We start from the raw sequence: 23,315 nt of genomic DNA, 5'->3' as shown, positions 1-23,315 counted from the left end.
GACAGGACACTCCATTGATGCAGAAAACTTACTGGAATTGTTTTTGTGGAAATGTCCTGATCTTCTGTTACATTCAGGCTTCCCCTGCCGAGATCCTTTGCTCTTGTCCAGTTGATCTCTCAGCTCTCCTCTGCACCAACCACTAGTCTAGGCCCCCAGAAGCACAGCTAACTCAGAGGTCTTTCTCTGCTCCTTATGTCACTGAATGACTGGAGTGAATCCAACCAGGTTTCTGAGTGTGCAGCTGACCTCAACCCTGCCTTGTAGAAAAGGAGTGAAGCAAGACGGCAATTTTGCAGTAGTTTTCTTCTGAAGGCTCCTGGGACTCGTTCCCTGGAGTCCTGCACAGCTCAGAAGGAAAAGCCCAGATGTAAACAGTCCGAGCTGTACAGATGTTGGCAGAACAGCACAGCTGTGCTCTGCTTTAATCTCCCTCATAACACAAGTTATGGGATCTCCGAGAAGGCCCTGAGCTTCTTTGTCTGGCTCTGTTTTCCCAGTGAGTCAGACTGGGCACCTTAGGATGCAGGGAGGCAAGAGATTTCAATTGGGTTAGTTGCTATGCAGTTTTGCATGAGAACATAACATTGTTCACCAGAGCGCCCCAAGGGATGACGAGGGCAAGTGGTTATAAACTACTGCAAGACCTTTTCAGGCTGGACATAAGGAAGAATTTCTTTGCTGTCTGAGCCCCCAAGGTCTGGAGTAGCCTGCCATCGGAGGTGGTTCAAGCACCTACATTGAACACCTTCAAGAGAAATGTGGATGCTTATCTTGCTGGGATCCTTTGACCCCAGATGGCTTCCTGCCTCTCGGGCAGGGGGCTCAACTCGAAGATCTTCTAAGGCCCCTTCCTGCCCAAATGTCTATGAATCTATGAAATATGACAGCCCCTCAGACCACTTTCCCCTGACTCGTATACACACAGGGTCCCAGCTCCCCTTAAACCCAGGGATCTCACACACAGATGGACCCCTCTGCCAGATCAAGCCCACGGGGTGGCCTAGTGGAGACACTGCATGCAGCTTGCGCTCTGGGTCGGCTACATGTGCAGCTTGCAGCATTTGTACAGCTCTATCCCTGCACGCCGCATGCAACACAAACCAGCCCCAGCATCACGCACAGCATAAGAGGCTTGGGGCCAGCCTGGAAGCCATGCAATTTTTCAGTAGTTTTCTTCTGAAGGCTCCTAGGATGCAGGGAGGCAACAGATTGCAATTGGGTTAGTTCCTATGCAGTTTTGCATGAGAACAGAACATGAGAATAAAAGTCAGGTTGTAAGGTGCAAAAAACAAATAATTCCCCATTGCAATGCCCCATTGCAAGGCATCATGTTGACAAAATATTAGCTCAGTAATCATTAATAGGGTCCTGGTTCTGAATCTACTGTCATGAGAGCCCAGAGAAGAGCCACGCGTACGATCGGAGGGCAGAAAAACAGACCTTATGACGACAGGCTGAGAGCCATGGGGCTCTTTAGCCTGGAAAAGCGCAGGCTCAGGGGTGATCTGATGGCCATCTATAGGTTTATCAGGGGTGACCACCAGGATTTGGGGGAACGATTGTTCACCAGAGCGCCTCTTGGGATGACAAGGGCAACCGGTTATAAACTACTGCAAGACCGTTTCAGACTGGACATAAGAAAGAATTTCTTTACTGTTGGAGCCCCCAAGGCCTGGAATAGCCTGCCACCGGAGAATGTCTTGGGTTTAGTCACTGAAACTCTCCTGCCTGGAGCACTAACCCACACATACACACACCTTCTACGTTAGGTAAGGATCCTAGGACTCCTGATGCACAATCCCCTGCTCTAACTATCTTCTCCTAGAGCTGGGACTAGACGTCGAGAGGCCTGGCTACCAGCCCCAACCTGTTCTCACTCACTCAACCTTATTCTTCCAGGGGCTGGAGCTCAGTTGGAGGGGCCATGTGCAAGCTCCACCACGCGGTGAAGCCGATAGAAATGCTTGGCTGCTACCATTTTCACTTGCTCGCTGGCCTGCTTGATGGTCTTTAGCCAAGAGGGATGCTCTTTCTTTCCTAGAAGCGGTGTCACTGAGCTGGTAGAGCATTGACTGCCCAGTTTGAAGTTCCCTGATTGAAGTCCTTCCTCTGGCAAGGTGTGTGGCCTTGTTACCTGGTGTGGTGTGTGAAGAGGAGAAGAGGGAAGGAGAAGAGGAGAAGCTTGTGAGTTGGGCAAGGAGGCAGGAGGTCACAGCTTCTGCAGCCCGGCTCCCCGCTGCTGCCTGCCTGCTGTGGGCTTGGGCACGGAAGGCTGGTTCTCCGTTGCTGCATGCACGCCCAGGGGGCAGGGGGAACCCGTGCCCGCCAGATCTGAGCGCAGGGCAGGTAGTGTCCTTGGGCGGAAGGGGTGGCAGCTCTCTGGCTCTGCACGCACTCCCGGGGAGGCAGGGGGGACCTGCACCCCCCAGATCTATCCACATTGTGGGCACAGCCTGCGGGCTCAGGCTCCCACCCTGCTCCCCTACCCTGGGACCGCCACAGCCCAGTGGGCACGACCCAGCATGGCAGGGAACAGTGGGGCAGCCCCAGCCCCCGCCTTCCCCAACTACCCCTATCTCCCCTTCCCTCCCTATGGGGGCTCAGTACCGCCCCTTCCTACACCCCCCATCAGGACCTGCTTTCTGGGCTGCCTGGGGCCATGTGCTTGTACCGCCCTCCTCCAGCTCCCTGCCAGCTCCTGGCAAATATGAACTGTGCCAGCCTGCAGGGAGCTCATGGCAAAACTGCAAAATTCACGGGCTTCCCCGGTAAAATGAGAAATCCACATTTGCCTCCGGTAAAAGGTAAATTCACAATTTACTCCATTTTTTTTTTCCGAGGGAAATGGAAAACCCTGATCATCAGGCTCCTGTAGGGACACAAATGAGCTAAACTGATGTCTTGACATAAACCCTGAATGACACAGCTGAAATTCCCATGATTTTGAGCCAAAGAGAGGAGGCCCTGTGGCTTAGCTGGTTAAAGCACTTGTCTAGTAAACAGGAGATCCTGGGTTCAAATCCCAGCAGGGCCTATATCTTGTGCTTGGCATGGCTCTGTAGCTTAGGGTGTAGAGGCCTGGGCTTGGGAGTTCAAATCTCACTATTTCCTTGCTTTAAGGCAGTTCGTGGGATAATTTTTGGAACTCTGGACTCTAAAACCAATCATTATTCAAACCTCATCAGATCATTGTACTCAGTCACAAGTCGTCCCTCATAAGTCACAGGGTCTGCCTACACATGCAATTAATGCTATTTGGGTTTACTGCTCAGTAATTTCCTGTGCAATGAGCCAGCCCTGGGATGTTGTCTACACATGCATCCATTTGGAAGAGATTTCCTCCTTCTGGGAGCAGCCTGCCCCAGGCCTCCTCTGGCCCTGCTCTGCCTCCTTGCCATAGCTAGCAGGAGGTGGAGGCTCCAGCCACAGCTGCGTGCGTGCTAGGATCACTCTTTAAAAGGTAGTCCCACATGATGCTCCCTGGCCGCCTGCTTTCTTGTCCCACAGCAGTCTGCAGCATGCTGGTGCAGTCCTCTATGACTGTCTGCAGATCCTGTGCCCACCGTGGGAGGGCTGCTCCACCTCCAGACCCCAGCAGTGAGGGTGGCTGCTGCTCCCCCTGCACTGTCTGCTCCCCCTTCTGCAGCATGAGGCCAAGGCCAGCAGGGCCTGCCTGTGGTGCAGCTGCTGCTCAGGTGCTCAGGGGTCACATGGACTCTTGCAGGGTAAAGGTGAGCAATGCTAGGCATGTGACTTGTTGGTCTAGGGGCATGATTCCTACTTAGGATGTGAGAGATCCTGGGTTTAACTCCCAGATGAGCCCTGGTTGGTGTTGTGCCTGGGCAGCCTGGCCCTGGAGTTTGGTGTGCTGAGCATCCCCTTTTATCCAGCTCCAGAGGCAGCTGGTGCCATTTCCCTGGTGCAGCTGGTGCATGTTCCAGAGCAGGGAGGTTTAGGCACCTCCTTGCCCGTCTCCTTGGTCCCCCAAGCCAAGGGTCCTTTTCACCCTTGCTCTGTTCTCTTCTAACCGTGGCCTGCCACAGCTATCGCCTTGTCTCCTCTGCCTCTTCTCCTGATCTCTGCCACCGCTATTGCCTGATTGCCACTGCCTTTTCTCCTGACCTCTGCTACTGCTATCGCCCGATTGCCACTGCCTTTTCTCCTGAACTCTGCCACTACTATAGCCTGATCTCCATTGCCTTTTCTCATGACCTCTGCTACTGCTATCACCTTGTCTCCCCTGCCTTTTCTCCTGATCTCTGCCACCGCTATTGCCTAATTGCCACTGCCTTTTCTCCTGACCTCTGCTACTGCTATTGCCTTGTGTCTACTGCCTTTTCTCCTGATCTCTACCACTGCTATCACCTTGTCTCCACTGCCTTTTCTCCTGATAAGGTGATAGCTGTGACAGAGATCAGGAGAAAAGGCAGCTTCCAGAAGGACATGCGGTGGGCAAATCACGAGAGGCCAAAAGCCAGCAAAGTGGGATGCAAAGGAAAGGGACTCTGGACGTAACGGCCTCCCTGCCTTTAGGTCTCCATCATGTATTGGCCAAATTTTGGGCGCGTGAGCTTTTGGGCAAACTCCTTATAACCCGGAAATGGGTCTCTGCCCTCGATGGTGTTGCACTCGTGCAGCAGTCAGGTGGCAGGTGGGGAATCCTGTAAGCAAGGCATGTGTCGCCACCACCTCGTTCGTAAAGCCGTGGGTCTGGTTGGCGGTCTTGCGCAGCGTAGCCACCCTGTAAGCGGGGTCCAGGCCAGCTGCCAGATGCGGCTGCGGACGGTGCAGGCTCCCGTAAGCAGGGTGCGTGCTGCCTGCTATCACAGGAGAAGGACAGGGGGTTTGGACGTGCATAGCGCTGGACGTCCCGTAACTGGGAGGCCAGGTTCGCTGCCATAGCCAGCCAGTCGGAGAGGTGCCTCTGTAAGCAGGGTGGGCGTAGCCTCCTTGCGCTGGCATGAGAGAGCTGGAGCAGTCTGCAGCGCGGTGCCACAGGGCGGCCTTGCAGACAGGAGCCGAGTCTCGTGGGGTGACGGCAAACTCCTTAGACCCCAGAGCTGGACGACCTTCCCGTGGCTGGGTTGAAATCTGCGGCCTCCTCTCCGATCCCTGTGTCCAGGCACCGGTCCTTCTCTCTGCATCTGTGCCTGGCACTCCACATCCAGACGGCTGGGCCGCCCTGTAAGGAGGGTGCGAGTCCCGTGCCCTGGTGGAGGGCTGGGATCTGCAGAGCTGTGGACCACCCTGTAAGCAGGGTGCAGGTCTCACTGTGCCTCTGCGGACACCTCTGTCCTTTGGCTGGCTATCGACTGTCCCTGTAAGCAGGCTCTGGACATTTCCCTTTTGCCCCCCATGGGTGGTGTGACTAGTCAGGCGGGCCGGGCCCTGTAAGGAGGGTGCTGGTCTCTGCCTTCTTGCCCCCTGGGAGCGGAGAAGGATTTTCCCGCGGAAGGCTGGAAGGCAAGCGTTTTGCGGTGTGGAGCTCCTTTCCAGCCTGGGAGCCTGTGGATCACAGGTTGTTGGGATTCCCCCTGAAAGCTGGGACTTTTGAAAGCCCTTAAATTAGTGAGACATGTCATGTCCAATAGGATTTGCTAGCCACACTCTTAGAGGTGGGTTAAAATCAAGCTACAAATATATTCATGAAGGCTACAAATAGCAAGCAAATAACACCATGCCTACTAATGACCTCTTCCCAACGTATAATTGATAGTTCGTAATTTTCATCATTACCACTTTTCTTATGAGGATCTCAGTGTGACAGCAGATAATTCTGCTCCCTACATTCCCCTATTTGTTCAGCAGTATAATCCCATGCTCAGGCCCGTAAGACAAGACTTAACCAGAATAAAAACTAGGTAAGAGCAGTATGTTATTCATGGACTATCAGTTACAAGTCCCTGATTGTCATTGTTTATCCCTGAAGCCTTGGTTCTGGCCATTCACCAGAGCACAGTATAAAATGACATAGGTTCAGTTGTGAATTAAGTGAAATACGTGTTTAAAACAAACTATTTGAGAGTGAGTTAGAGATGGTTTAAGATCCTTGTAGACTTTGTTCAAGTCCCTTCTGGACACTCTTGTGGACAAATTAACTGTTTGAAGGTAAGGATACAAGTTTGTGAACAATGTGTAAAGAGGTTTGGTTTTTACCACATCAGCCACTCTTTAATATCCACCAGTGCACAGGCCCATGATGCAGAACCTAAAGGGAGACTTATATCTGGGCCCAAGTATTGGAAGCCTTAGTTTGAAGAAAATGTGTGTATACTGACTTGAAGCACAGAAAATTCATATGACACAATCAAGTTAATACTCTTATCTGGAACAATTTTAAAAATGAATAATACAGTGTCAGGACAATCCATTCATTACAACAGGGTGTAAAATGTATTGAATCTCTCTGAAGCTTTTCTTTTTCTAGATCGCCACAAAACACACGGGCCAGGAGCAATTCATTTTCTACAGCTCTGATTCCTGTTATTTCCATTATGCTTGAACCTGCTAATAGAGTTTAACAACGTTTGCATTCCTCTCCAATTCATAAACACAGAGACAACTTTCTTTACAGTAGTCTTTACTTCCCTGTTTCTCAGGCTGTAAATGAGAGGGTTGGCCAATGGAGTCAGCACAGTGTAGGAAAGAGAGGCAAATTGGAGGTTGGAGGTGGGAACCCAGAGGCAACTGGGTGGTAAAACAGCTATTTTGGGAGGGCTGTAGTAGGTTATCCAAGGGGGTGGGGGGACTTCTTGCCTGGTCTATACTGTACCTAGAGAGCTGGAAAGCAGGGCAGGCACAAAGCAGACTTGCAGGGCCCTGGCCACAGCCTTGTTTGCCAGCCTACCAGTGGCTGATCTGAGCAGTGCACATTAGAGAGGGTTTTAAATAAGTGACTGATCACTAGTGCTTGTTAACCTTGACTAACGTTCCTGCTAACTCTAACAAGTCATCTCAGCCTTGGGCAGCTTGTAACTTATACTGCGAATAGTATTTATGGAAGAGGAGACACTGCAGGAAACCTTGATGTCAGGTCAGGGGAGGCGGGGGATGAGTAAAGTCCCTAATGACTCTCAAGTGAGCACTTCTGTTAGTGCTTTCCTTGCCCTTCCTTTCTGTTTTTATATTCTGTGTTTACAGCCTTGGTTTCTGCCTCATGCTACTTGGAAGTGTTTCAGGCAGGGGAGAGGGGTTGACCTGGAAGAGCAGGGTGACTGCGATCTGCCTTATGTCATGGATGTGAGTTGTTGCTCGTATATCCATCAGTCATTGAGGGAAGGTGGGGGGTGAGGGAGGTGAGGAACGATGGCTTTGGGGGTTGTGATGGGTTTGCTGAACTTCCATAGTTCAAGACAGTCATACCATATTCATCTGCATGTTCACAAGTGTGGGGTGCCCTTTCAGCAGAGGTATATACAGCCTGAAGAAGAGGCAAATGCTGGATGTGGGACCATGGCACAGACTCAAGGCAGGTTTTGATGTGCTTGACTCTATTTAAGTCGTCAAGGCCCAACGAACTTCATCCCTGGATGCTGAAGGACTGTGCAGAAGGGATCTGGGAGCCCTTGGCAATATTTCCATAGTGGAGACAGACAAGTTTACACAGGACTGGAAAAGGGCTGGCATAGTACCTCTCTCTGAAAAAGGCAACAAGCATGGCAGTGACTTGCAAGGGCTACCTCCACACATACGCTGGAGCCACAAGAGGTAGCTGCAGAGTTATGTCATGATGCAGGGCAGACAGCATAGGAATGGCCTGAACAAATGGCTGGCCTGTGCATGTCATTTCCAGCATCTCTGAGAGAGGGCTCCAGAGGTCTGCAGATCCCTACCTGCTATCCCTTGCACTGGCCCTACATTTTATACAATGTCATCCTCCATGGCCTTGTGTCTCGGCACATCACTGCCAGACATGTGGGGTGATGCAGGTGTGTAGTGGGATGATGCCTAGAAAGGGACAAGCTGCTATCCCTGTCCTAGAGCACAAGGATGAGGACTGAAGCACCTGGGGTCATGAGTATCATTGAGGCTTGAATGCCAAACACCATCAGCCCATTTGGAAAGCTAACCTCCCATACCTAATTCTCCGGTATAACACTCCTATTTTATTTAAATGTCATGGCATTGCCTGGAGTAACACAGCATTGAATTAGGCCCATGTTTACTGCATGGTAGATAGGCATGTTAATGAGGTGGTTACCAATTCAGGTGAATTTTGTATTGCATCAGGAACTCAGACATTCCCACTTATACTAACTGAGGTGGAAGTAAGATAAGAGATTGAAAGATGTAGCTAGGTACATCTGCGGGAGAGAGATGCATAAGGCAAATATGTATATAGTAGATGCGTAGGCTGTTCAAACAAATACGTTTTGTCAACGATAAACTCATAGACATAATTTAAAATGGGACAAAAAAGAGCAGGGAAAGGGCATCTAGTTTATGTCTCTGAACTATTATGTCTTATTTTTTAAATGGTGCTTATATCATTCACAGGGGAAAGGTTTGAATCAGGTGTTGTTTTGTTTGGTCCCCCCCCCCCCACCCCAATTAGGCTGTCTGGATAAACAATACATCACTGTCTGGAGATAACACCTTATTGGCAGTGAAAGAAAATTAAACCAGTGCAACCCACTCAATACATCCATTCTTTGCAGTCAGAGAAGAGACACTTCATATTGTAGAGTTAAGCAGAGAGAGATTCTCTGGCCACATCGAACCTGTCCTCTCTCCGTATGTATGCATTTCTGATGTGATTCCTTCTCTGTGCTATTTTGATGCTCATTCTGGTTCCTCCTGAAGAAAGTAGAAATATTCCCATCTACTTCAGTACCAGAAGGTAGTAATAGTCCCTTATCTGCTGCACAAAGTATGAGATTCATTATCATACAGATATAAGTTCTGTGTCCCACATTGTGCGTGTGTATTGTCTAAGTTAGGTACAGGAGCAACAGTTGGGAAGGCATTTATCTTTCTAGATCTCTACCCAGTCATCCATCCATGGTGGTGAAAATATAAAGAAGGAAATAGACTCCCCCCTCCCCCCCCAATCATGTATATCTAGGCAGAAATGTAAATCGTAATGGTCAGATACACATCCGTTTGGGTAGCAATAGTCTTTCCATCTTTGGTTGGAAAGCTAATTTGTTCTGAATGTATACCTAAATTATTATGCTGGATCAGGATTTTTTTATCATTAGTTATCTGTCTGTTTTGGGATATAACAGTTTGCAGCTTTCCATCATCTCATCCAATTTGCCTTTTTGCAAGAAATGTTTGTTCTTAGTTCCAGCTTTGTCAACCAGAATTAACTAAACTAGTCTACAGCCTTATGTAGTTCCAGCTTTGTAAACCTGAACTAACTAAACTGGTCTACAGCCATCAGAAAGAATATCTGAATCTGGTATTATTTTAGCATTCTTTACTCAGGGGCATAGTCTACACATGAAGTTGCACTGATGTAAGTAAAGATGTGCTTTTGGAAGGTTTTGGCTAAAATGCCTTTGGGCAGGGGGCTGGACGCAATGATCTTCTGAGGTCCCTTCCAGCTCTAATGTCTATGAAGTCTATGAAAATGGTGTAAGCCTCTTTTGGGACATTCATACCAGTTTAAGTTTGATCCGTCATCAGTTTTTCTTTTAATGGTAAACGTGCAGGTACACAGTGATCCAATATAACCAGCTTAAACTGTTGTGAGTGTTGAAGCAAGGACTTACAGTTACTTAAATCAGTTTAAAAACAGGTCTCTAGTTAAATAGCATTTAAAACTGATTGCTGTTTAGTCCACAACACTTCTTGGGGCAGACACAGCCATGCAGAATTTCCTTTGCTTGCATTCTTCCTTCTTTCATCAAGGTATTACAATATCATTCTATTCTTGGTACAGGAACAACTTTCCTGATCACAAAGCAACCATCAGAGAAACAACACCAAATAATATACAACGTTCCAACCTCATACTCGGTGAAACGGAGAGAACAAGTCAACCCTGAAATATCATCTACACACATACTTCCCAAACACGGCTACAACCAGCGCCCCCAATGGCATTCTATGTAAGCTCATGCCAGTGTTGTCCTAGCTCTTTAATTTATATTAAAAATAAGTGTGTGTGTGTGTGTGTGTGTGTGTGTGTGTGTTTCCCCCGTCTTCTAACTTTTCCTGTTCCTCACTTTATAACTATCTTAAATGCTTTATTAAAACAAAAATGGCTTGTTGCTGTGATCTAGCCCAGAGAATCCTAGAAAATAATTGCTTTTTCTTCAGTCTGCCTAGCTCCATAAAGGGAGCTCCTCTATTAGACACAGTAGCTGCAAATGAATGAAACCTTGCTAATTCTCCTCTGAGCTCTTGAAAACTCGGCACAGAATATCCTCAGCAGTTCCCTTCACTCTTTTACTTCTGTCCTCTGCCATCCAACCTTTCAGTTATCAGTGTTTTCTTTCATAGAATCACCCTTCTGTTTTTATCACTTTCTGGTAGCATTTCCTAGGAAAGACTGCACCAACTTCCCCCAAAATTTCCCTTCTTAAAGCAGTCAGCTCATCACATTCTCTTGCCTGGATCACCAAATGGTTCCTAGAGCTGGGGATTTCTTGGGTAAAGCCTTCACCTCCTTGGACCCTTATGTACAGATCTAGCAGAATTAACAGAAAGCTTGCGTTCAATGTGACGTCATGCAATTTTGTATGTTTGTATATTTTCATACTTAAATGAGAATCCTCCATTTCAAATATAGTTTCAAAGGAGTAACACTCTTTAGTATCAAATGGCATCCAGCACAAGGGTCTCCAGTGGACTACAACAACTGGGACCGGTCTCCTTTGATTTTTATAGAATCAGATTAACTTTTTCTCAGGCTCCACTGATGAATTGCACCAGCTGGGTATCTGGCCTATTGATAATAGATCATGTAGATCAGGGGTTCCTAAACTGTGACACATGTACCCCTGCAGGTATGCAATACATCTCTGGGGTGTGTGCAGGAGAAGTTGTGTAATGGTGAATTTAAGTTTCACTCTAATAATAACTGTCATTAGGGGGTTATAAACATATGCTGGTACGGGTAAACTGGCAGCTAGTAAATCTGGAAGGGGGTACACAATAAGAAAACGTTTGGGAACCTCTGATCTAGATGATGCATTAGCTGGCTTTGTTACCCTGTTATTTATCTTGGGTTATCTTATGTTCTGAGCATTGGGGGAAGATGATCAATCAAGATACAATTTATATTCAATCAACCAATGCTGCATAGTCTTCGTGCATGACAAATCTCAGCTTTTAAGTTAAAACTCAGCTCCTCCTCATCTACAGGACAACAAGGTGGTGTTTCTACAACCAACCCATCTTTGCCAGCCTTGGGAAGCTTTACCGTTTTACACTCCTCAGGATCAGTTCCTATGTGTCCTTTCAATACAGCTCTGTTATAGATACAGTGTAAGATAAAGGCACAACGATTTCAGCCCTTTTCTCCCCAGCATCACCTGGGGTGACGAGGAACAATGGTCATAAGCTGATGGAGAATAGGTTTAGGTTAGAGATCAGAAGATAATATTGTACAGTTAGGGTGGCCAAAATCTGGAACCAACTTCCCAGGGAAGTGGTCCTTGCCCCTACCTTGGGCAAATTCAAGAGGAGGTTGGATGATCATCTGTCTGGGGTCTTGTGAACCCAGCATTCATTCCTGCCTGTGGCAGGGGGTCAGGCTAGATGATCTGTTCAGGCCCCTCCTGATCCTAGCTACTATGAAACTCTGAACTATAAGCTACCACCAGGGTCCCAACCAAAAATGGGGTCCTTCGTAAATCCTAGCTTTAATGCAAAGCCTAAACCTAGACCTACATCAAGCTCGTTTACCTCATCGAGCCATTGATGGTGTTTTTTATTCTCTCTTCAGATGGAAAACATTGAAGAATTGAAGGTGGAGAACCAGACCACAGTGACCAGCTTCATCCTGCTGGGATTTTCCCACCTTGCCAAACTTCAGCTTTTACTCTTTGTGGTGACTCTCCTCATGTTCTTGGTCACTATGATGGGGAACTTTCTCATCGTTGCAATCACAATAATTTACCCTGTCCTGCACACCCCTATGTACTATTTCCTCAAAAACCTGGCTTTGATTGAAATCTGTTACAGCCTGTGCATTGTCCCCAGGATGCTGGTGAATTTGCTGGTGGGAAGAAAAGCCATTTCTTTCTCTGCCTGTGCCCTGCAGCTGAATGGTGTCATACTTTTTGTCACCTCTGAATGCTTCCTCTTAGGTGCCATGGCCTACGACCGGCATGTAGCCATTTGCCACCCATTGCACTATGCCACCATCATGAGTAAGAGGTTGTGTATTCAAATTGTGGCAGGATGTTGGCTTTCTGGTGTCTCAGTGGCAGTGGGATTCACTTCTTGGTTGTTCAGTTTTCCTTTCTGTGGGTCAAAAGAAATTAACCATTTCTTCTGTGATGTTTCCCCAGTGCTGAAGCTGGTATGCGCAGATACCTCCTTATTTGAGCTGGTGATTTTCATAGACATTGTAATAATTGTGATGGTTCCTTTTTTCTTCATCTCTGTTTCTTATATCCATATCATCTATGCTATTCTCCAGATACCATCACCTGAGGGCCGACATAAAGCCTTTTCCACCTGTGCAGCCCACTTGGTGGTGGTGACTCTGTTCTATAGCACTGCTGGCATCATTCACCTTCGCCCCAAATCCAACCTCTCATCCAACAGTAAGAAGTTGGTGTCTCTCTCTTACACGGTGGTCACGCCCATGCTGAACCCCATTATCTACAGCCTGAGGAACAAGGAGGTCAAGGAAAGCCTGAGAAGATTGTTTGGCTTAGGGATGTTTATGGAAAGGCCGTCAATTTTGCCTTTAGCCAGGTGATGGTTTCCTTGAGTTTGGGATGTAATGTCTTACATTTCAGTGAAAGAGCAAGTTCACTGATTGACACAGCTGATTCGAAGACTCAAAAATCCTAATTTAAGAAAGGCATTAATGCCATGTCAGTTATTCAGTCAAGTAAACCAAAATCCAATGTTTTGAAAGTGAAGCTGGATACATACAGACTGCAAATGAGGCACAGATTCATAACAGTGAAGCCAATAATAAAGCAAAAGAACATTTTGCCTATGGCCCCTTGCTAACCCACTACTCGGTATCTCTGCATTGAGCTGGGAAGACTTTCTGAAGTTTAGCCACAAGTTGTTGCCTTAGATGCAGATTTCAGTGGATGAAATTTGGGGGGCTATGCTGTGCAGAAGGTCAAACTAGATGGTCATAATTATGCTTCTGACCTATTATAAGAATTTATTAATTTACCTAACTCAAATGCAGACCCCCCCACCCCCCCAGCAATATAAACATGAAGGCTGAATTTTAAAAGGAATCCAAAGAAGCTTAATGTCCAAATCCTATTGCAGTTGATGTAGATACTATGGGTGGAACCAGGATTTCAGAAAGGACGATGCAGAAGCAGCAACCTGTGTTCCTGGGTGGCTGACCCCAACTCCAAGCCTCCCCCACACATCAGGGTGGGCAGACCAAACCACTGGAGTAGCATCTGTGGACTGTTTTTAAGTCCCTCAAGTAGATAAGAGTCTTCTCTCCCCCCTCCCTTCCCTCCATGCTCATCTCCCCACTTCCATTCTACCCCTTCCCCACCTGTGGCTGCCACTATCCACAGATGAGCCAGGGATGAGGGGCTACACAGCTGTTCCTGCCCCACTGCAGCCGGGCTGCACATGGAGCTAGGCTAAGCTACAAGCAGCAGTGGCAGCAGGTGGGTTTCCTACTTCCCACCTGCCCTTGGGCTGCCAGGGAACGCCAGGGGGACAGAGTGAGGAGAAAGGGAAGGGAGGAATGGATTCTTACTTGCTTTGGGGACTTTGAAAAAAAACTTTATTGCTACTACCATATAGCAATAAACTCCAGCACAGCTAATGCCAGAGTTTATTGCTTCCAGGTGCAGCGTCCTCATGCATGCCTGAGACCACAGTACGTTGAGCCAGGGAGGCACAGGCCAGCTGGCAGGCAGCTCAGGGGCTCAGCCTGAAAGCCCAGGGCTGCTTCCCCTTGGTCAACATGTTGCAGAGGGGATGGCTGGGGCATGGAGATGCTCCAGTGTGAAGTTAGCCAGCAGGCAAACCCCACGGTGTACCACTCTCATGCCCCAGCAAGCCCTATCACTGTCTATATGTGCATTATGGTGGTGTACATTTCTCCACCACAGGATAGCACTTGGGTCTGGCAGTACTATCCTGCAGAGGAGTAAATTAATTTACTCTGGCCTAATAGTGCCTCATGTGTAGATGATGACACTCTACTGTGGAGCTAATTGGTCTACTCTGCAGTAAGTGTCTCTTGTAGATGGACCCATAAAAAAAGTTAATTCCGATAACTATCCTAATAACAGTTGATGCAGTACTAGTAGCTCCAACTGGGCCTCAGAGCCCAGGCCAAAGTTGCCACCACTGCTACTTCTACTGTCCTGGGCTGGGCTAGGACCAGAACAAGCATGTGCTCCATGTGCTGGGTTGGAGCAGGGTAGATTCTGTGGGACGGGAGAAGGCAAGGGGGAGGTGAGGCACAGGCAGAGCTGGCAAGGTGCAGACCCTGGGGCAGGGGCAAGCAATTATTTCAGGTGAAGAGCTGCTTACTGAATTTTGGCAAGCTGTTGAGGGTTGCATGGGTAACCCCACCCCTTGACAGGTGCTCCGCCCCCTGGTCATCATCTTGGGACTGGAAGTCCTAGCCCTAACCTCTGACCTTTGCCACTGGAAGTTCCTCCCCTTGCCCCTGGTAAAAAGGGTTTGCCATCTTAGGGGGAAAAAAACCAACAAATTATATACTAAAAATCAAACACCTATAATAATATATTTTAATTTAATTAAAAAAATATTTTTGTCCTGATTTGTGTGAGTTTGCGGTATGTATGCAAAAGTGATTATATATGGGGATGTGTGGATGTGCGTGTGTGGGTGTGGATGTGGCTTTGGAAGCAGGGTGGCCAGTGGGCAGGCAGGAAAGAGGGGAAAGTGGTCCCCACTCCCTGTGGCCAGCACTTCCTGCTGCAGCCACTTAAAGCCCCCTGTGCTGAGCACCAGCTCAATCCCTGCCACCACTACTTGCCTGGTCCCTGCGCCAGCTCCGGGCTCAGTCGTCATGGCTGAGCTATGCCAGCAGCAACTGGGCAGAAGCTGCTGCTCAGCATGGAGGAAAGCAGCCTCCTCCCCACCCTCCCGGCTCACCACCACCAGGCAGTGTTTGCTGCTGCTGCCTGCCCAGAGCCCAAGCCATGCTAGGCTGAGATGTGGCTGCTTCACAAGCTGCCTTTGCTGTCCAGGAGCCAAGGGCAGATAAATATTAATTTTCTAAATTTTTTAGGGACCGCATGGACTGGATAGAATAGCCTGGCAGGCCAGATCTGGCCCACGGGCCGTATTTTGCCCACCCCTGCCCTGGGGAGATTGCAGGTGGTAAAGGCTCCCTGATGTCAGGCTTACAGTGCCCCTGCCCGAAGCACCTTTTAAGGGGGCACATGCAGCTGGAATGGGAAAAGCTCTCTCATAACCAGCTGCATTCACCTGTTTAAAGAGGTGCCAAGCACATACAGCTGGGTATAAAGGAGCTCCTCCATCCCTTACTGCTTCTGCCAGGTGCTTCTTTAAACTGATGCAGGCAGTCAGTTGTGCACCCATTTTTAAAGAGGCCTAGGATCCTGGACCCAAGACCTGGTGCTGCCTCCAGGGACATAGCAGGGGGAGCTGGGTGGGTTTGGGATCTGGACTTGTCTCCAACCCAATCCCATTGACTGGGCAGGGGGCAGTCCCAGAATTTAGGGCTGCCCAGTCCTGGATCCCAATGCAAAGCACTGAGGATTGGGATTCAGCACTGGGCAGCCCTGGTCCTGGTTCAGACTCAGGTGTCTCCCCTGTTCAGTCCTGAAGATGGGCAGGGGAGGGCTGTATCTCAGACCCCAGAGTGGTCCCATGCCCTGAGACTCACCTGGAACCACCTCCTTAAAGAACAGGGGTTGCAGACAGTGTTGTAAGCTATGGAGGGGCACTAGGGCAACCACCCTGGGTGCCAACTTCAGGGGCAGGAAGGAGCAGAAAAGAAGCAGCTGCTGCAGGCTGTTGTGTGTTCATGTTTGCAAATGTGGTGTCTACTAGAAGTCACTGCTTCCACTTTGCCCTGAGTGCCTGGCCATATCCCCACACTGAGGGTTATAGGGAATGGCTCTTTAAGATGCTGGGTCCTGGCAAGCCTGCATCCCAATGCTGAGGGTCTGATGGCCAATATGAGGACCAGGGTAGCCCCCAGCCAGGCTCCAGACCAGGCAAAGCCACACATTCAATTTTTGGAGCCATATAAATCAGCCACAAAGATGTTACATACTCTTCATGGAATGTTTGTTGCTGGTTTGCCATTTTATGGGGCCATAAATACAATGAATATGTGACACGTTGTTATTTCTGGCATGATTAACACATTATTTGCACCAGAGAACTAGCCAAGGGTCAAAGTTGCCCAAAATAGCTATTTGTTCTTGAATAGATAAAAACTACAATATAAAAAGCGAGCCAATCATTCAGTTTTGAATTTCCTCAATTCAGATACTCCTTCGGTGGCCTGCGATAGTAACTTACATTTTCTGTTCCCAAACTCTCTTGCTGTATAATGGGAATAGCATCTATTCCTATAATTTAGGACTGTGAGATGCTCAGATACTTTGATGTGGAGATCATATAAGGATCCACACTGAAATGACTGAAGATCTTGGTTAACAATTCTAATTTCTTGAGTACTTTTGAGACAGTTCTTGCTTGAAAGCAAAATTAATGTTACTTGATTCTGAAATCACAACAGTGCCTGGCACATTAGGATGTCTGATTCCTATGAAATCTAGTTTGTTTGGAAGATTCAACTATCTTAATCTGGAACTTTTGGTTTGTGATAAATATGCAGATGGAATACAGCAGCAAAAGTCAATTAATGTTTTGATTTATTTACAGAAAACAGAACCTTTCCCAGTAACCGCCGGATGGCGTTTTTCATGTCAGCATTCCTCAATGTATAGATCATTGGGTTCAGCATAGGGGTGACCACTGTGTAGAGCACAGAAATTGCCTTGTCCGCTGCAAAATTCTCATAAGGCCTGTCATAAATGAAGATACAGGGTCCAAAATGCAATGTCACCACTGTCATCTGGGCAGCACAAGTAGAAAGGGCTTTGTGCTTTCCTTCCATGACATGTATCCTTATCTTGAATAAGATGATCGTGTAGGATGTAAGCAATATGAAGAAGGCCCCTGTACTAACCAGCCCATTGTTGGAGACCATCAGCATGTCTATTATATAAGTTTCTGCGCAGGCCAATTTGACAACCTGTGGGACTTCACAGTAGAAATTGTCCAAAATGTTGGGTCCACAGAAGGGCAACTGGATGATCAGTGCAATCTGGACAACAGAATGCACAAAGCCACCCAGCCATGCCCCAGCCACCATCCCCATGCACACACCTTGGCTCATGATGGTCAAATACTGTAATGGTTTATGTATAGCCACATAACGATCAATCGCCATCACTATGAGGAGGAAGACCACAGTGCCTCCTATAAAGTGGAAGAAAAACATCTGGGTCAGGCACCCACTGAATGAGATGGTTTTGTGTGGGGTTAAGAAATCCCTCAGCATCTTGGGGGCAGTCACTGAGGACTCACTGAGGTCCAGGAAAGCCAAGTTAGCCAGCAGGAAATACATAGGTATGTGGAGGTGAGGGTCAGAGATCACTGTGAGAATGATGGTGACATTGCCAAGCCAGGTTGTCACATAGACTATGAGGAAGACTAGGAAAAGTGGATGTTGCAGCTCAGGACTCTGAGAGACGCCTACAAAGACAAATTCTTTCATTGTGCTGGTGAGGTTCTCCTGCTCCATTTAGTGGTCTGAAAGAGTATCTGCAGGGAGGACACCAGTGAGAAGATAAACATTTCTGTCATTGTTTTACTCTTAAATTATTGATTAACACTCCCAACCTTAATTTAACCTTAGATTTACTTTAACAACACTATGTGGATTGGGAATTTCCTTCCTTTCCTTTCCTTTCCATTCCTTCAGAGTCAACTACTCCCATAGCCCTCTAGAAGAAAACGTTATCCTGGTGACCTAATACATTGGCAATGCTACCTTTGAAGAATTTTGTATAGGTTATAGACAGGCCATTTTATTAGGTGGAATGCTGTCAGTCTTTACAAGTGCTGAAGTGCTTTGATATGGGCTTAGGAGGTATATATGGGTATACCTGCATAGTAGCAATGTCTAGAGACACATAACTGTTTGCATATAGAAAGGTAAGGAGACTGCCATTCATGACCTCAGTTCATGATCACCAAACATGAATTTCTCATAAGTTAGGATCAGCAAACCACTATAAAATGAAGAATAAACCACATGGCTCCTTGTAAGTGCAACTGCAGGGGAATGAACTTGATGACCCAGGTTTTCCCTTCTAGTCCAATGTCTGAACAAATTATTCTAGTATCAGATTCAATGTCACATTCTACGTTCATTCTGTTTTGATTAAAACTTTCACTAAAAAGCATAGTTAAAATATTTCCATGTTTTAACTTTCAATTTAGCTCTGAATTTACGCCTAAGTTCTGTTTATTCTTCGTCCACCACGATTTGAGCCATTATGATTACATCTTCTTGGCTTGGAAATTACTGGGGTGGGGGGTTCCAAAACTTTTATGTGACTTAAAGCAGCGGTTTTCAACCTTTTTGTAGCAGGACTCATTTTTAAACATGAATGGCCAGTCCTGACCCAGTGCCTCTCACTCCTGACCTGCTGCCCCCCACCCACAGGCTGCAGCCCCCCAGTATATGTGGTAGAGGAGGGCGGTATGGAGGCCCCAAGCAGCCCATGTTGCAACTCAGACATGTTTTCCCATGTTTTTCTCTTTTAAAGGAGAATCCGTTTGTGACCCTTTCACATACTCTCGTGACCCACTTTTGGGTCATGCCCCGCAGGTTGAGAGACACTGACTTAAAGCAAGTAAATAGGATTAAGTAGATTCATGGTATCAGATGAAAAAGGCTGTTGTCTATGAAACCTTATGTATTCCTAAACTAGTTAGTCTCTATGGTATCACCCTGCCTTGACTTCTTCCTGATTTCACACTAACACACCTAACTAGGTCATTCAACTCCTAAGACAAATTATACAGATCACATGTAACTGCAAGCTGCTGCAGGCAGATTTACCAATACATGAGCCGGGCTATTTAAAATGAGTTTGAGTAAATCTACACAAGATACACCACAGTGACTGTACTATAGAGATATCTTAAGGTTTTCAAATCTCTGTGAAAGAGCGAAATGGGTGCACATCAAGCTGACACTGATTTGGTTCAAGAATTAAGTACCTTTAAATGCCGTCCTTTACCTCTCTGTGCTTCAGTTCCCCTTTCATAATATGGACATAAAACTGCTCTCTTAGTTTATTAGTGTATGTGATTATAAATATGCTAAATATTGTGAAGCATCATACATTATAGAAATGGTATTTTAGGAAATACTTAGGAGGGTTATAAATACTAAGTTGGATGCTATCAAAGAGAGCTGGATGCTGAATCCCCAGTAAAATGAATATGAAGTTGGTAGTCATCTGTCTAATTGGCTTTGAAAATAGTAGAAAAAAGTTATAATTTGTGAGTCTGCCCTGGTATGAGAACGCTTTCTGTTCTACTTGCACAATTTGTATCAATTCATAGTCAAAATAAGACAAAATAATTTCTAGTTACTGAAATGGAGGCTGAAATTATTCTGATGATATTTGGATGAATATTTTATAAACGCATATGTATGAAGTTGCTCAAAATTGTCTCAAAAGGGAAAAAAAAAACCCCAAATGTTAAAAAATTGTATAAAACAACTGTTTGGTTCTTTAACAAGCTCTAATGCTAAAAATAATCTCCAGGAACCAGTTAGCAATGTTTTAAATATTTATTCAGTTTACATGTTGCCCTCTCCAAAAGAGGCCCAGGGCAGCTTGCAATCAAAGAAAGATAAAAATATTCAACTAAATTAATAGGTAATATAGTAAACTCTCCAGACTGTGCTCCAAAACTTAGTGCTCCAAAACCCCACCTGCTGAAGCCCTGCACAAATAGAAAGGTCTTAAAACTCTTTCAGCTGTCTATAAGGGAATCCAGTGGTTGGAAACTGAACAAATGCAACTAGAAATAAGGTCGAATAAGAAGTAAAGATAAGATATTTTGAGAACTTTAAGTCAAGGGTAGTTACTTTTTGGAAAATATGCTGTAGTTCCAACAGGAATGAGGGACTCGATTCAAGAATTAGCGTGTGACATTTTATTACCCGTGCTAGACGGGATGTCAGAAAGAGGATGCTCAGAGCCATATTGCCCAGTACTGCACCTGGGCAGTGGCAGCTCACTGTGCAAGGGAAGCAGCCAGAAGCTCACTGCTGTGGGAGGTGGTATCACCTTCTTTTTGGCCACTAACTCACATGTTGAACAGCCAAAAAAACCCTCAATGATTTTTAGCAGCAAAAAAAGGAAGTGACATCTCCTTTCCCACAGCAGCACACCTGTATCTGCTTCTCCTGTACTGGATGCAGCCACTGATGCTCCATTCGTCTTGCCACCAGAGTTGGAGTCAGAGCTGCTGCAGGGAAGGTGTGCAGTGTTGGGAGATGGGGTGACTTGGGGGCCTGGAGAGGGAGGGACTCTCACAACCCCATTATGGAGCCCCTTCACCCTTGGACATCTCCCCGGGCTCATGCCCCACTTGCCCACCCCTCCTTATGCTATTGATGAGAACGGTGTCTTTTAAACATGTAAGCTGTAAGAACATCCTTCCTGAAATGAACTGAAGCTACAGCAAGTGCTTTGGAAATTATGCTCAGAGTTGTTCTGTAATCTAAAAAATAATTTCTCATTTCTTGCTCAGTTCCATTAATCCCAGATACTGTGAAATGCTGCTCTAGGCTTTTCAATTGCTAGTCTTGGACAATTTAAACTTTAATATCAACTTAAAAAGTTCTTGATTGTCTATTCATTTTGCTTTTGTCATTCTTTACTTGCAGATGGAAAACAAATTATGCATCTATTTTCCATATCAGTGAATGGCTGCTAATAATGCATTTCTTATTTTCCACTAACTTAGTGTATAGGTCTTATTTTGCACCTTTTCTAGCAATAAATAAATTAAAAAAAAATACCGAAGATACTTATAGCATTATCCTGATTTTATGGATAGGGAAACGGAGGCAAAGAAAATGAAGTGGCTTACCATAGGTCATAAAACAGGGCCACGGCACACTTGAAAATAGACTTGAAATCTGCAGAGCCTCAGGCTCCAGCTGTATCTACCATGTTAAAAACAGCAACTACAGTAGCAATGATAAATAATCATGTACTTCACAGTACCGGGTGTGTTTATAACATCAGTGCTGACTGCCTCTTAAAGATGAACGATGTCTTGCAGATCTGCAGAGTCAGCTACAGAAATCATTCATTTTATCCCATTTCTGACTGATGCTGTGAAGACACAGTTTCTGAAATCTACCCGAGGTTTGTTTGGTTTTTTCCCCTGGAGGTGCCACGAAAGTTGCTGGCTTTGGGGATAACAGCTGCCAGCCTGGTTCCAAGGGAATCATTAAAACATTCACTTACGTTTATTTTCCTTTGATGTTTATTAATGTTTGAACTGAGCAATCCTTGTGGCAAGCTTTCTGGTGCGTAAAGTTGACTGGAAGACAGGACAGAAACCAGCTGTGACACAGAGATGAAGTTGGAAAAGATCTCAGGCTACCTGGTTCCCCTTTCTGTACCTGGGAGATGAAAATGAAGAAATGAGGAAAGAGAAGGACTCCTGGTTCTTTTCTTAGTACTTATTGAATTCCAATGAGAAGTAAAGGCACGAACTTGAAAGATGTTTCAAATTGTCAAGATGAAAGGAGTCACTTAGGACCAGATTCTATCTCACTTCTTAGACTGAAGTAGATTTAGGCACTTAATGTTATCTCATTCAACCCTGCTTGACCAAGTCCCTGAAAAATCATGAATGTGAAAATGGGACGGTTGATTGCAGTTTGCAATCATGAGATAAATTAGATGAACAGCACTTGAAAAGTTTCTGCCCTGTTACAATCAAAACATCTGGTTAGAATTGAGGGCTCTCTTCCTTCCAAGGAAGGAAAAACTGTCTCACTAAACCATGCACCCTGGGGTTTAGATTCTTCCTCCAGGCCCCACATTAATACTGGGCATTTGTACACATACTTTTTTATCCTGCAATGCGCCAGAGATCTGCCGCTTTGGAGCAGACATGATTAATCAAGTCAGCTCCGCACGTGAGCTGATGTGAGCTGCACTGCACTGTGTGCAGTCGTATAAGTGGCGAAATGCTCATCAACATGCAGAAAATAGCGGCGGTGCACTTTTGAACTAAAACATCTTCTATGGGCATTCATACTCATACCTTTTTGCCCCGGGATGCACTTTTTGCCCCGCGATGCAATTAATTGAGTCTGCTCCGCGCAAGAGCTGATGAGAACTGCATTGTGCTATGTGCAGTTGTATAAGTGGCAAAATTCATGTCAGTGCACAGAAAATGGCATTAGTGTGCTTTTGAACTAAAACACCTTAGATTCATAGATTCATAGATTCACACCTTCTATGTGTTTTTGTTCAAAAGCGTGTCACCACCATTTTCTCAGTGCTGACATGCATTTCACCACTTATACAGCTGGAAGTGATGCAGCACTGAGTGCTTTTCAAAGTGCCCAGATCTGCAGTACTTGTATGTGTAAAAATGCCCAATCTCCATCTCTTTCCTTTTCATTGGCCAGTTTTAAAAGGAAGGCTATAAGGGAGTTGGGATAATGCCTGACTCATGGAGTGGCAGTTAGAGGATTTTGGTGGGAAGCCATAGAGAGATGCCCAAACCCTTTCCCAGTGAGCAGGGCTAACACCCAGGTCTCCCACTCCCTGGACGTGTGCGCTAACTCTTAAGCTATTGGGCTAGAAGATATGTGTGCCCTATCTATCTGTTTTACTTCTGGCACATGTGAAAGCATAGCAATTATTTTCACTGAAGAGAGAACCAGAATCCCAAACTTTGTATAACTGTCAAAGACTGAAGTTATATGGGCCATGTATGCATGACTTGGACACATAAAGTGAAAATGGATTTAGTCCTTAAACTTAACACCAAAATAATGGTGCATTACAAAAATATTCATGCATTAATAGTTTTAAAGAGATTTGAGAATGGTGTAATAGAAATAT

The 23,315-nt window shown here is 46.2% G+C and overlaps 2 protein-coding genes and 1 non-coding gene across 3 annotated transcripts; 2 read left to right on the top strand and 1 right to left on the bottom strand.

The window, feature by feature from the left end:
• The first annotated feature begins 2,963 nt into the window (after positions 1 to 2,963).
• Positions 2,964 to 3,037, top strand: TRNAT-AGU (transfer RNA threonine (anticodon AGU)). Its single transcript has one exon. It is a non-coding gene; the product is annotated as a tRNA-Thr (tRNA).
• A 463-nt stretch (positions 3,038 to 3,500) lies between these two features.
• On the top strand, positions 3,501 to 14,087 carry LOC106739388 (olfactory receptor 10A7-like). Its single transcript, XM_059714275.1, has 3 exons — positions 3,501 to 3,734; positions 9,890 to 10,058; positions 11,900 to 14,087. The coding sequence occupies exons 2-3, from the start codon at positions 10,047 to 10,049 to the stop codon at positions 12,881 to 12,883; spliced, it is 996 nt and encodes a 331-aa protein (XP_059570258.1). The 5' UTR covers positions 3,501 to 3,734; positions 9,890 to 10,046; the 3' UTR covers positions 12,884 to 14,087.
• Positions 14,088 to 16,990: 2,903 nt separating this feature from the next.
• LOC132243675 (olfactory receptor 4D9-like) lies at positions 16,991 to 17,938 on the bottom strand. Its single transcript, XM_059714065.1, has one exon. The coding sequence runs from the start codon at positions 17,936 to 17,938 to the stop codon at positions 16,991 to 16,993; it is 948 nt and encodes a 315-aa protein (XP_059570048.1).
• Positions 17,939 to 23,315: the final 5,377 nt, after the last annotated feature.

The sequence above is a fragment of the Alligator mississippiensis genome, chromosome 11 (genome assembly GCF_030867095.1).
Source record: "Alligator mississippiensis isolate rAllMis1 chromosome 11, rAllMis1, whole genome shotgun sequence".
NCBI classification, from domain to species: Eukaryota; Metazoa; Chordata; order Crocodylia; family Alligatoridae; genus Alligator; species Alligator mississippiensis.
This window is presented reverse-complemented; position numbering and strand designations above follow the sequence as displayed.